This window comes from Bactrocera neohumeralis, chromosome 6 (genome assembly GCF_024586455.1).
Source record: "Bactrocera neohumeralis isolate Rockhampton chromosome 6, APGP_CSIRO_Bneo_wtdbg2-racon-allhic-juicebox.fasta_v2, whole genome shotgun sequence".
In the NCBI taxonomy this organism is placed as follows: domain Eukaryota; kingdom Metazoa; phylum Arthropoda; class Insecta; order Diptera; family Tephritidae; genus Bactrocera; species Bactrocera neohumeralis.
The window spans coordinates 58,547,683-58,562,609 of record NC_065923.1 but is presented as its reverse complement, the minus strand read 5'-3'; the positions used below and the strand labels follow the sequence as shown (position 1 = coordinate 58,562,609).

The 14,927-nt window shown below is 34.3% G+C and overlaps 1 protein-coding gene across 1 annotated transcript; it reads left to right on the top strand.

Annotated features, from left to right (window-relative positions):
- The first annotated feature begins 331 nt into the window (after nucleotides 1-331).
- LOC126761896 (membrane-bound transcription factor site-1 protease) lies at nucleotides 332-4,033 on the top strand. Its single transcript, XM_050478333.1, has 6 exons — nucleotides 332-602; nucleotides 668-1,168; nucleotides 1,237-2,089; nucleotides 2,173-2,912; nucleotides 2,976-3,675; nucleotides 3,786-4,033. Exons 1-6 carry the CDS (start codon nucleotides 393-395, stop codon nucleotides 3,956-3,958), a joined length of 3,177 nt encoding a protein of 1,058 aa, XP_050334290.1. The 5' UTR covers nucleotides 332-392; the 3' UTR covers nucleotides 3,959-4,033.
- The last annotated feature ends 10,894 nt before the right edge of the window (nucleotides 4,034-14,927 follow it).

Below are 14,927 nucleotides of genomic sequence, written 5' to 3'. Positions count from 1 at the left end.
TGTACCAACTGATTGGATGAAAATCAAAATTGTTTGATATTTTGTCAAGTTGGTTGTGTTGGATCGTGTTTGGGTTGGTCGTGCAATTTCAAACGATTTCGCCATTTTATTTCGGCTGTCGAAGAGAGCGCGTCATATATAATAAGTAAAGCAACAACTTCCGAACTCACGTTTTAGCAACGCAGTGAATATTCAAAATGAAGTTTGCCTCAAAATTATATTAAGAGTTGTGTCGTATGTAGCGACAAGGGCAATTTCTAGCCCAACTCAATCAACCAACTAATTGTTGTGTGTATGCCTTCCATAAGAGTAGGAAATATTATCTGGTAGCATTGTAGTTCTACTCTACAGATTGAGGTGTAATCAAAACAAAACTGATAATATAAATAAATATGTTGTTACTCATCACGCGAATAATTTTATTTAGTTCTATATTTACAAGCAATAAACATTTGAAAATATATGGTGTACAATGCACGCATGCTGAAGAAGTTATATTTGAAAGTAAAATATTGGAAAATGAGTACATCGTACAATACCGACATTACTATTTTCCTGCCGCAAGAAGGAAATATTTAAACGCTGCCTTTCGACGAGCAAATGTACATAATTACTTAAGACAATACAAGAAAATATAATATTTATTTTTTTATGTTTTTTATTAAAGATTTTAGAATGGAATCTAGTTGAGCGGCAGAATGCTGCCCTTAATTACCCTAGCGATTTTGATTTGATACAATTAGAATACAGGGATTTAGCGGCCACACAAATATTACAGCTCGAATTGCATCCACTTGTTAAAAAAGTTTCGCCTCAGCGTAGCGTGGAAAGAATCCTAAATTATAATCACACACATGAACGTATAGGTCGGCAAATTTTACGTGCAATTCCAACACAAATCACAACTATGCTACAAGCTAATGTTTTGTGGGGTATGGGAATTACGGGCGCTGGCGTAAAGGTAGCCGTATTCGATACCGGCTTAGCAAAATCCCATCCACATTTTCGACGTGTTAAGGAACGCACCAACTGGACAAATGAGAAATCTTTAGACGATGGTGTCAGTCATGGCACATTTGTTGCCGGTGTTATTGCATCAGCTAAAGAATGCTTAGGACTGGCACCAGATGTAGAGCTGCATATATATAGAGTCTTCACTAATTCACAGGTAGCTGTAATTGTTTATAGTGAAAAATTGTTTATAAATATTATTTGTTTATGCCCCAATTATAACAGGTTTCGTATACTTCATGGTTTTTGGACGCCTTCAATTATGCTATTTTTAAGAAAATCAAAGTGCTAAACTTAAGTATAGGCGGCCCAGATTTTTTGGATCATCCATTTGTGGACAAAGTGCTCGAATTATCCGCTAATAAGGTCATAATGATTTCTGCAATAGGAAATGACGGTCCACTCTTTGGCACACTCAACAATCCCGGCGACCAGAGTGATGTCATAGGTGTTGGTGGTATTAATTTCGAACATAAAGTTGCCAAATTTAGTTCCAGAGGCATGACAACTTGGGAACTACCATGGGGCTATGGTAGACTGAAACCAGATATCGTTACATTTGGCAGTCAGGTTAAAGGCAGTAATGTTCATGGAGGCTGCCGTTCGCTATCTGGCACTTCGGTAGCTTCACCAGTTGTTGCTGGTGCTGTGGCTTTAATTGCTAGTGGTGCCTTATCGAAACTGAATCTCATTAATCCCTCGTCAATGAAACAGATATTGATGGAAGGCGCTGAACGTTTGCCAGATAACAATATGTTTGAACAGGGACATGGTAAACTAGATATCTTAAAGAGCATGCAATTACTCTTAACATATGAGCCCAAAATAACGCTTAGTCCTGAATATTTGGACACAACAGAAAGTTATATGTGGCCATACAGTTCGCAGCCGATTTACTATGGTAGTATGCCCATAATTGCAAATGTCACCATATTGAATGGCATTGCAGTTACGGGCGTGATCAAAGATGCACCCCTCTGGCATCCACATACCGATAAGCACGGAAATGTTTTAAATGTTGCTGTGTCCTATTCCACGAATCTGTGGCCCTGGTCTGGCTGGATGTCGGTGCATATAGGTATTGAAAAGAAAATGAAATATACAAATATTAAAATAATTACTAGGAAACAATTATTATTATTATTTCTTTTTTATTTTCAGTTGTAAATGAAAAAGGTGATAATTTTAAAGGAGTCGCTGAAGGTCATGTTAGCCTAGAAATTGAGTGCTTACAAGAGCAACAAAAAAGCAAAATTGTGACCAAAATCGATTTTCCACTTAAAGTGACTGTCATACCAAAACCACCCAGAAACAAACGCATAATATGGGATCAGTATCATAGTTTGAAATATCCGCCAGGTTATATACCGCGTGACAATCTGAAAATCAAATCTGATCCTTTAGATTGGCGCGCAGATCATCTTCATACAAATTTTCGAGATTTATACACACATCTGCGAAATGCTGGCTATTATATAGATATCCTACGCATGCCATATACTTGTTTTAATGCTAGCGAGTATGGTACGCTGCTTATCGTCGATTCGGAAGAAGAATTTTTCGATGCGGAAATCAAAAAAATCGAAAATGATGTTTACAATGAAGGTCTTAGTGTTGTCGTCTTTGCGGATTGGTATAATACAACTGTGATGAAGAAAATAAAATTTTTCGATGAGAATACACGGCAATGGTGGATACCGGACACCGGTGGTTCCAATATACCTGCACTCAATGAGCTTTTAAAACCGTATGGAATTGCCTTCAGTGACTTTATCGCAGAAGGATTTTTCGCAATGGGCGATCATTCCATGTATATAGCTAGCGGAACAACATTAGCGAAAATTCCACGAGGAAATGATGATATTGTTATCGGCGCCGAACTCCACGATCAGGGATTTGAGGTAAATTTCGTAAACTTACTTGATATTTCATATAATAATTAAATAAAAATATTCGCCTTTAAGATATTGGAAAATTCGAATACAGCTGACAATAAAAAAATATTCAAGCCTATACTTGGTCTCTTTCAAGCTCAAATTGAATTGCGCAAACAATATTTAACGGTAAATGCACAAACGGTGACTAGCTACGAAGAGAATAATGTCGAACAACCCAATATTGATGCAGAAATTTCTGCTGAAAGAAATCCCATATTAAATAAACGTATATTACTAAATATTGATAAACAGAGTAGTCATGACAATGCGAACTCACTTATTAAGCTAACCGAAAATAATTCTAAAAACTTAAAAGGAATGCTCGAAACTTTGTCCATAATAAGCAGCAGTACAAGCGGGCGTATCGCAGTTTTTAGCGATTCAAATTGTTTGGACTCTATTCACCTGGAAAAATCATGTTTCTGGCTCCTAGATGCCATTCTGGAATATACTATGACTGCTTATAAATCAGAGGTGCTACAAAAACTAAATCGCATTGCCGAGTTTTATAACAATGATGAAGATCTGCTACCTCTACGTTTATACAGTAGTAATTTGCATTTGCATTCTAAAGTAATCGATTCGGTTAACAAATTCATCAAAAAAGAGACTGAAGCTTGCGAAACTCTCAACTGGCTGCAGCCGCTAGGCGTTAATGGAGCGGATATAAAACTTGCTACGAAGCGTTTAAAGCAAATCGACTTAAATTTATTAAAAGCTAGTAAAGGTATTAATATTTTTAAGAATTATGATAATCATTCTTAGAGTAGAAATATTTTTTAAAAAGGATTTTTTAATTATTTCTATTACTTTTAATAATTTTTACGTTTTTCGTAGATCACAAAGTCGTCGAGTTATTAAATCCAATAGTCGAAGCTAAACATACTACTTTGTCATTAGAGGAAGATGACGAGAGAACAATCAAACTATCTTTGCTATTCATTATGGTGTTGACAAGTATTGTTCTTATATTCTTTATAAAATGCTTTAGAAGAAAAAGTGTCATATAGTAGAACTTTTATAATATTTTTTATACATTATTTATTTAAGTTATAATAATGCAAAACGCAGTGTTGCTAAATATATACATTCGTGTTTTTTCTTGTCAGGTTTATATAATTGTTATATTCACTTTTAAAATGTAAGGGGAAGTTGATGGCTTAGTTGAGCTTTAACATATACCGCATATGGTGGTTCACCTTAGATTCCAAATGGTATCGGGTTCTTACGAGACCATTTCTATTTCCGCCATCATGAAACGAACTGAAAAAAAAAAAAAAATAATCCCTAATGTTGAATTAATAATACCGGATAGGAAAAAAATTTTAATCCCAAGGTTTTCCCTAAAAATTAAAAAGGAATATTTTTAGAAAAGGCTTTAAAAAAAAATAATTAATTTCTAATAAAATATGAACACAGTTTAGGTATTTTTGTGTTATTTGTATTTAGGTACTTCTAATTATAATCAGTTAAAAATATGAAATATATGTACTTTATATTTTTTAATTTTCTTTCCCGCTTTTAATTTGAAAAATATATTTGTTATTTGTTTTTCCAATTTTTAAGTTAAGAAATATTTTCTCAATTTTCAATCCAAGATGTTTGGGATAAAAAAATTGCCGGGTCAGTTTTGGAACAGATTTTCTAAATTAGTTGGTTATTGCTCTCGTAGTTGTATAGGACATATCATCCCAACATATCTTGGTAATGGCTCATAATCATGTTTGAAAGTGCACCATGAGTGTGGTCCTTCGGGGCACTTGTTGTGCTGAGGTTTTTCGTCAGTTGATAATATATGGCCTAGATAGCATTATACATTTATTAAACGGAATCACAATTTCTCCTTATTGCTACTGTCAACTTATCGATGAGCTTTCCAGTAACTTTGTCTTTTCGCACCAAGAGTTTTTTTGTGTTTTATTCCTTTTTTCTGTCAACTTATCGATGTTTCCAAATTTTTTTCAATTTGCAACCATGACTGAATCAACTTTCGTTTTTCCATAAGCACCAAGAGTGCAAGTTTTTTGTGTTTTATTTTTCGGTATCAAGTTTTTTTTCCAAGTTTGTTTCAGGCATTTTTTTCAATGTTTTTACCAGAATTAATCTCAATGAGACGCGTGTCTATTCGTCATATACATTTAGTTCTGTCGAATGTTTATCACCTTGACGTTCGGAAGATAAATTTTTCTCTTCAGTACAAGCCTTTTGAAAAAGTTTTTCGTGGCTGTTTTACACTGGAGTGAATATTATTCATTATTTAATCGTAAGCTCGCATGTAGATTAATCCACAAAATTTAGCTGCACCTTTTAACCATAATCCGAGGACTCTCATGACAAATAAAAATCGTTGATTTCTTTCATAATAGTGCGCGACAAAAGGACTATAATTTATGTTACGATCTGCACACACTAAAACAATTTTGAAACCAAGTTTTCGTTCAGAAGCGGTTTTAAACTTAACATTTCCGTTACAGATCTAACATTTCACATATTCAGTAATTGCTGTAAACACTGTTATAAAATTTAAAATACGATGCTCAACATACGGATCACACGGAACTGAGGTTTACTCTTGTTCTTTAATTTTTTTCGCTGAGGCACTGAAACTACTTTTATCCGATTCAGCTGCTTTTTGGATTAAATACATTTTTGTGCTTTTTTGTTCTCGACTTACGTATGTTAAGAGATTTTCTCTGAGAGACTTCTTTTTCGGGAAAAAATTACAGAAAAATATGAACAAACTCACAACAACTATCAATTATTTTCCAGTTTTTGGATAGAAAAATAAAAATGTACATTTCGCGCTTTTCGAGGTAATCAGAAAGAGTTGTTTCTTTTTCTATTTTTTGCAGCACTTGGAAGTAAAAAGCGCGATTTTAGCTCAAAAAATTAATTTGATTTGTTAATAAAAAATAGAAAAAAAACAATGGAAAAAACTCCATATGATTACCTCGAGTAATATATCACTTTTAGGACGCATATCAATTTTTTAGTTTCAGATGAACCGGTAACGAGTTGTAATGCTCACCACTTTTATTCAAGGCGCTTCTGGAGATTCACCGTCACAGACTTATTTATTAATATTTTTCAATGAAAATTTTTTCTAATATGCTTCAAAAGTTGTACAATAATATGTCATTAAATTCATTAAAATTATATTACTCATATTGCCGCAAAAAAAAACACAAATATATCCTTTTCTTTTGCTTACTACGCCAATAAAGAATAAGAACACATAGATAACCTATTCAAGGACGTAGCCAGAATCTGAAAAAGGGGGGGTAATATAATGGTAATAAAATTTTAAAACCTCTTAAAAAAAATCTAATAATGAATAATAATGAAAATAATAATATTTCAATCTGTAGGGGGCGGCAGCTGCCCACCCCTGCACCTACCTGGCTACGTCCTTGAACCTATTCGCTAACAGAAGTGTTTGTTACACTTAACAGAGTGTTAAGAGAATTGATAACCAATTTGTGTTATTATGTTAACTAAAAAATAACAAAAAAGATAAGCATATAAGGGTAATTAAGAAAAATACAGCATGTTATATTTGCAATTGGTAAGAGCGAGAAACCCATTGAACATCAAATGCCGAAGTGTTACGTTTTTCCGCTCTCTAAATAAACGTAACAAATAGTTTAACGTACTATTTTAACCAAAATGGAACTGCCGTCGATACATACATATCTAAATGAACTGTGTTGTCTCTTGAAATTCTCCTGAATGAAAACTGATATGTCACACTGCTGAAGTGACAGTTCTTTGCTTGAAATAATTAGCATACAAATTCGTATGCCATATATTGTATTCCATAAGCAATATGGAGGTTCACAGGCAATACGTACAGCAATACAGTAGGTAACTTTTTAAAATATAAACTTGTGTCAAGTGCTGAACACATAGAGCGCGACAGACTGCAAGCGACATTTGTCAAATATTAAAATACACACGTTCTTATGGACACAGTTATGTAGTTGTGCAGCTGCCTCAATAACTGTGTCCCTAAGAACTTGTGTATTTTAATATTTGACAGATGTCGGTTGCAGTCTGTCGCGCTCTATGTGTTCAGCACTTCAGTCGAAATGTCCCGTTAAATGAGGGCTCCATGGAAATATTGCAATCAGTCAGCTGTTCTTCATTTATCCGTGATAGCTTTTTCTATAAATATTACAATTTCAATTAATTTCAAAACAATCAAATAATAAAATATTATACATATTGTGTTTAAATGACTTACATTTTCCATTCTACAGGGAAGAAACCAAAACTGATTAGGGCATTTCACAATCTGGTGCAAATGGTCTTGCATATTTGCAATTGCAAATTCGCTGTACCATCTGCACCAGATTGTGAATTGCCCTATTAAGATTTGCGCCAAATGCCATTGAAAAGTAGTTGCAACTTTGTCGCAAAATAAATTGCATGTAAAAATGAACAGCGACATTGCCATTTTGCGAAATGACACAAGTTTGCTACCTTAAATGAGTACCACTAATATTTTACAACCAGGTTTCGCATATCAGTTGAAATTTGTTTCAGGGCAACCATTGTGACAACTATATATGTACCACTTAAACTATACGCTAAAATGAGTTTAACATGAAGTTTTTGAAAATCATAAATTCAAAATTAAAAGAAACGATACTTTCCTGTTACTTCCAGTTTGGAACTAGTACATAAAGTAGACCATACTACATATATATACCGTATGTAAACTTTTGTCAATGACTTTTTTCAGTTTTTTGTGATGAGTTTGTTACGTTTGTATTGAAATTCGTACTTTTGTTATATTTTCTTACAATAATAAAAATTTAATTAAATAAATACTGTATCATAATTATTTCCCTGTTATTTTTACATACAGCAAGACTTCAAATATATGGGTCGTATTTAAAGTTTTACCGCCCTTTGTATGTACGGATATTGTTAGGATATTGCAACAAGTGTTACTTAATATCAGTGGCGTAGTGTGCCTTGTCGGGGCCCCGTATAAAAATTTTTTTGGAGGCCCTCATATGGAGGTAAAGATTTTTCACAAAAGAAAAAAAATATTGTGAAAAGAAATATTTATTTATCATATAATTTACCCATTTTACAAATAAAAATCGAATTTTAAATATTCACTCTCCTTGCCGTTTTTTCGGCAGACTGATTTTTTAAATCATTTATGGCTGATGATGATTTTAGTTTTTCTAAAGTTTCTGCCTCTATGGACAATAGTGAGGTGTCTGACAGCCGTTCTTGTCCCATCGAAGTTCTTAAGTAATTTTTTATTAGTTTTAATTTTGAAAAACTTCTTTCTGCCGTTGCGGATGTAACTGTAAAAAGCATGCTGTGATTACCTCGGGAAAACTGGACGCAAGACTATTGAATTTTACTAGCAATAATTCAATGAGTTCTTTAATGGAATAAATTTTTTTAATTTCCGAATTTAAGCATGTTTTTAGAGCCTTTAATTGGGCACAAAGATTAAGTGAGATGTCTTTACTGTATTTAGCAGACAGTTTTCCGGAAGCGTTTAATATCTCTTCGCTTGAAGAAGATAGGAGTTTCTCCGGTTGTAATATTTCGAATATACTATTCAGGTTGCAAAGGCTCTGAAATCTTTCTTTAGTTTGAGAAATTAATATATATATATTAATATATAGCAATAGTATACATTGACTTTGAAATAGGATTCCGGGTTGGAAATTCTCTCATCTTGTGATAACTCATCAAAAAAACGCTTCGTTATCTTCCGCCTACTGTTTTTAAAACAGTTGTTACCCCCCACTCTTTTGCTAAATCTTTGGATTCATTTAGCAAACTATTAAATGAATTCTGATTTCTTAATTGGCACAGTCTATTTAAAAGATAACTTAATAAAATACTAGATTTCTGTAAGTCATTATTTTCATGCTGTAGAGCTTTAGAAACAGGATTAATAATTTCAAATAGGGAAGAAAAAAATGTAACGAGCACTAAGAAATCAAAACTCTCTAAAATATTAATTATACTTTTACATTCTTCACGTTCATCTTTTTTGTTTGAAATTAAATTTAGTTGGTACAAAGTTTTCATGATTAGTAAAAAATTTTTCTTTACTGCGTCGTTCCTAGAAGACCATCTGGTAGGACATACCTTTTTAAGGGTAATCAAATATTTTTCAGATGAATCGTCACTTAGCATAGCCCAGCGTTTTATACTATTTTTTCTAAATTATCGAAAAAGTCGATACTTCACGAACAAGTCTCGCAGCATCGTTCAAAACCAAGTTTAAAGCGTGCGCAGCACAATGAACATAATCGGCATTTGGAGCATGCTCTTTTATTAGGGTTTACATTTAGTCAAATCAATTCCATATTCTTTAGTCAAATTTAAAATGACAGTTTTCAGACCTGCTGCACTGCAATCGGTTACTGCTATAAATCCTAAAAAGGACTTACAGATTTTTATTCCTTTAGGCACATTATCATCATTTTCTGTAACCGAGATATATTTTGAAAAACTACAGATAGTTGGTCAATTTTTGACAAGTCCTATCCAGAATTATTGTCAGAAATGGAGCTTTTTTAATTTCTGAGATAATATTGTTCCTAACGGTGGTACCAAGCAAACTAATAATTTCGTTTTGAATCGTAGGGCTTAAATAATTTATTTCACCTTTCGGTTTTAGAAGAAGTTCTTTTAAAGTTGCATCATAGTTAGATAGCAGACGTAAAATTGCCATAAAATTGCCAGAATCAGAATCATGCCCCCTCAAAGGTAGATTACCAGATACTAAAGTAATTATAACATTAATTATACGATGCAGTACATCTCTCCAGAATGTAATTTTACTATCGATTTCACTTTTCAATAGAGTATCGATGGTATTTCCTTGCAACCAATTATTATAAGAGAGTGAGGCACTAATATGCTGCTGTGACTTTTCATGGTCAAGAATAGTTTGTGTGAAATTGCTTCTAACCGAAAAACCGTTAACCCAAGCAGAGGAGTACGATTTGTTTTGAGGATCTGCTAATAACCAACAGAAGTGACAGTACGTTTTGTTTAAAACGTTAGAATAACATAACCATGGTCTTATAATTTTTATGCCTACCTGATTGAAATATGAATAATAATAAGCCGAAAAAGGTCGGTTAACAGAAGAACAATATTGTTTGTACTGAATTACAATGTAATGCACATTTATATAAAGCGCGTAAATAAATAGTGCACTGCACTCCGTTGTTTAACATCCAATGCAAAGTACAACAACGTACACGTATATCGCGATATCGATGAAGGATTCTCGGGGACTCCCCGCTGAGTGAAATAAGTAAGGAAGAGTTAAGTTTGGGTGTAACTGAACACTTTATATTCACGCACCCAATTAGAAAATATCAGTACCTTGAGGTCTTGCAAAATTTTATATTAAACAAGTAAGGAAGGGCTAAGTTCGGACGTAACCGATTTTATACTCTTGCAACTTCCAAGAATCAAAGCCATGAGATAGGGTAGTATTATATCCCGATTAGGTTTAGATGATACTATATACAACCGTTAGGTGAACAAAACAATTATATTCTGTAGCAACAGGTTGCAAAAGTATAAAAATGTTACGAAAGAATTCATTAATTATGCGACGAAATCATGAGAGGATAATTATCAAATGCGTTACCTTATTAATTTATATTGAAGGTCTTGTACATGCATAAATCTATTAATATATTTTAATCGCGTCAACAAAATTTATAATAAAATCATACTTAAATGAGAACTGTATGATATACCGAATCGAAGAGGCTAAATTTATCAAATTCAGTTGACGTGGAAAACTCAACCAGAGGGTCGAAATTCTTCACATTAGGGATATGAGGTTTAGACAGATTTTATGCATATTTGGTAGTAAATCACATAATTTTCAAGAAAACATGTTCATATAATTTTATTAAAAGTCGTAAGGTCAGGTGGAAATTCAGAAACCATTATATTTACTATATTGTGGCCCGAGCTAGGTACATACTGATTTCACTAACTTTAGCATTGCCCGGGTATATTCAAGAACATATTTTCAAGCTACTTTATAAATAACTCATACACTGAACGTCATATTCAGCAAAATGCTTGTTAGAATAACGAAAATCTCTACATATATACATAGTACATACATATGTATATGGGAATTCGGAAATAGGTGTGGTATTGACTCAATTTTATCTATTCGGCATTACGACATATTATTAATAGAAAAATATGCTCTCTTAGTTACATTAAGGTACCTCTGATGGTTGTTTGAAAATCCTGTTATTAGTTGGGCACACGGATGAACCGTTAGGGGAAAAACATGCTTAAATTAATTAAGATAACTCATATACCCCGCAAAACGAATTCGGCTGTGCAAATTGACGTTGAGCAAAACCAAAAGCTCTGTCAGGATCGGGAAGGACCTCTCCGAACCGTTCGATACCAAACGGGGTTTCAGACAAGGCGTCTCCCTTTCATGCGACTTGTTCAATGTACTCTTGGAGAAGATAAATCGATCTGCAAAACTAAATAGAGAAGGTACCATCTTCTATAAGAGTGTAAAGCTGCTGGCGTACACCGATAATATTGATATCATTGTTCTCTACAACCGCGTCTACTTTCTCTTGAATGGATAAGGAAGCAAATCAAATGGGTCTGGTAGTGCATTAGGGCAACACGAAATATCTCCTGCCGTCAAACTAATAGTCGTCGCACTCGAGTCTTGGCTCCCACAAGACTGTTGACCATCATAACTTCGAAGTCGTAGATAATTTCGTCTATCTTGAAACCAAAATGAACAGCAACACTAATGTCAGCCTCGAAATCCGCAGAATAACTCTTGGGCTCGGACTGAGTAGGAAATTGAGTTGTAAAGTCCTCTCTCGACGTGCAAAGACCAAAGTCTATAAGTCGCTCATTATGACAACATCTGATGAGTCGACGTTTCGAGTTTTCGAGATAAAAGTTCTGCGGAAAATTTATGGATGGAACGAAGAGCTGTATGAGTTATATGAAGAAATTATTACGCCAATAAAAAATAATAAGAACACATATATGACCGTTATATGGGCTATAAAGTCAGCCAGAAGTTCGAAAATTAGGTATTTGGGGGTGAGGGAAATTTTTACCCGTTCCAACTCATTTTTGACATACAAACAAAATATCATCAGAAAGGGGTTCTCTGCTAATTTCAATCTCACACATTGGCCGATATATTCTGTAAAAAGTTAGCCATAGGCTCTTGGGTCCAAATTTTCGATATCTCGGGGCTTGAATAGGCACTATTTGCGCAAAGTTTTAATCCGAACATGGGAATGTCAAAAACATTTGATTAAAATCGATCGAGGAGATCCTGAAATATGTGATTTCCCCCAAATTTGCCGCGGGTGCTATAAAGTCTTCTTGTACCTGGATAGTCCAGTCATTTAAGCTTAAATTAGGTAAGAATCTCGGAATTCGATATACCCATTTATATGTCTGTAAATACTTGTATATTGACACCCTAAAGTTGTCTCAAAACCTACATATGCCTACGCCAATAAAGAAGAAGAAGTATCCAATATTGTACTTTCATTAAATGTTGTTAAGATATCTTACATATTGACCGATTAATAGATGTAAATTCTTATATAATTCATACAAATTTTTTTTTCACCGGTGTATACGGTGACTAGGGAATATTTTAGCTCATTGTATCCAGTTTTGATATTACAGCATCAGCATCATATACTATAGATAGAAACTCTCTGATTTTCATTAGGAAAGATCACGGATTGAGCAATATATAAGGTACAAAGTCACACGGATGTTTGAAAATACATTTGTATATTTGGTACAAGGGTACTAGAGGAATTTTGCACTGACATCATCCATTTTAGACAAGAGGATACACTGTTCTTAGAAAGTGAATCTTTCTGCATCTCATTAAGATTTTTTACATATTGAATGATGAATATAGATGCGGTGTACAGTCAACCAGAAGTTTGAAAATATTTACCATATGTTAGGTATATGTTCGCGATTACAGAAATTTTTGATATTCAAATTTTTGATGAGTTATTGAATGGCAATATTAATTGCTGATAATTTCCTTTATCTCTGATTTGTATTATATAAAGTAAAATTGTAAATTGTTATCTCAATTTCTACTCAATTTATTGCTTGCACGGGCAGACGGATAGACCGTCACCTGGATTTCAACTCGTCTTGTTATCCTTATCATTTATATACAGGTATATAACTTCATATCTATCTCGATTAGTTTTAGGTGATACAAATAATCGTTAGATGAACAAAACTATTATACTCTCTGTTGCAACAGTTGCAGGAGTATTACAAGTGGCTATACATAGAACACCTTTGGAAACACTTGTTTAATTTTTCGAAGTCTTCAAGCTTTACCCAAAGGCAACTGCTGATTGGCGACCATTTATCACATTATTATACTCTTGCAACCAGTTGCTACAGAGTATTATATTTTTGTTCACCTAACCGTTGTACGTATCACCTAAAACTAATCGAGATAGATACATATCTTCTTTACTGGCGTAGAAACCGCTTACGCGGGTATAGCCGAGTTAACAACAGCGCGGCAGTCGTTTCTTTTTTTCCCTACGTGGCGCCAATTGGAGATTCCAAACGAAGCCAGGTCCTTCTCCACCTTGTCTTTCCAACGGAGTGTAATACTTTCAGAGCTGGAGTGTTTTCGTCCATTCAGACGACATGACCTAGCCAGCGTAGCCGCTGTCTTTTAATTCGCTGAACTATGTCGATGTCGTCGTATATCGCATACAGCTCATCGTTCCTTCGAATGCGATATTTGCCGTGGCCAGCGCGCGAAGGACCATAAATCATTCGCATAACTTTTCGCTCTCGAAAACTCGTAACGTCAACTCATCAAATGTTGTCATCGTCTATGCCTCTGCACCATATAGCAGGACGGGAATGATGAGCGACTTATAGAGTTTTGCTTTTGTTCGTCGAGAGAGGATCAAAAGGGGTGTCTCTCATCCGAGGCTGTTGTTGATTGTTCATTGGGGGCGTTTTTTACGTGGCTGGTCCCAAACCCAGTGTAAAACCCTATGGAGGGGATGTTTCGTCTTCTCACTTTAGCTCACTTGGGTGAACTTCTAAACATGACTCCAACCTTCTATTGAGGTAGGTATAGGGTTATATATATGTATATACATATGTATAAATGATCAGGATGATAAGAAAAGTTGAAATACGGTTGACTGTCTATCTGTCCGTTCGTCCGTGCAAGCTGTAAATTGAGATATCTTGGTATATAGGTTCCTTAGTTAAAAAAAATTTCGAGTTCGTAGATGGGCGTAATCAGACCACTTCCACGCCCACAAATCGCCATTAACCTAAAACCAATAAAGTTCCATAAATAAGCATTAAATTAAAAAATAAAGCTGTAATTTGGTGCAAAGGATCGCAGTAGTAAAAGGCACGGCGCCTATGGGCAAAATTTTTTGAAAAAGTGGGCGTGGCTCTGCCATCTAAAAAATTTAATGTACAGATCTTCTACGGAATCTGACAACAACTACACCTACTTCCCATATAGGACAATTTTAAATCCCACTTGATTCGTTCAGTTTCCAGTACACAAATCAAGAAGCAATTAATATTAAGGGATCAAACTTTGCACGATCTTTAGTGTGTGCCACCTTATGACGTACAATTTTTTAAGTCCAATAAAAACTGTTCAAGGCCCTAGGTACCGAATATATAGACCCCGGTATCTATAGTTGACTTTTGATGGAAAATGTTGGTCAATGTGTAATATATATACCTGAAATTAAGAGATAATCCTTCTCTTATAATGGTATGTATGTGTGTCAAAAATGGGTTAAATCGGACCAATACTTCCCTTATAGTACTTAATACAAAAATTTTCGAACTTCATTGTGACTTTACCGCATATATCGGCCAATATGTCGGGCCATCAAAATTTGGCAATAACTTAAACATTTAAAAAAA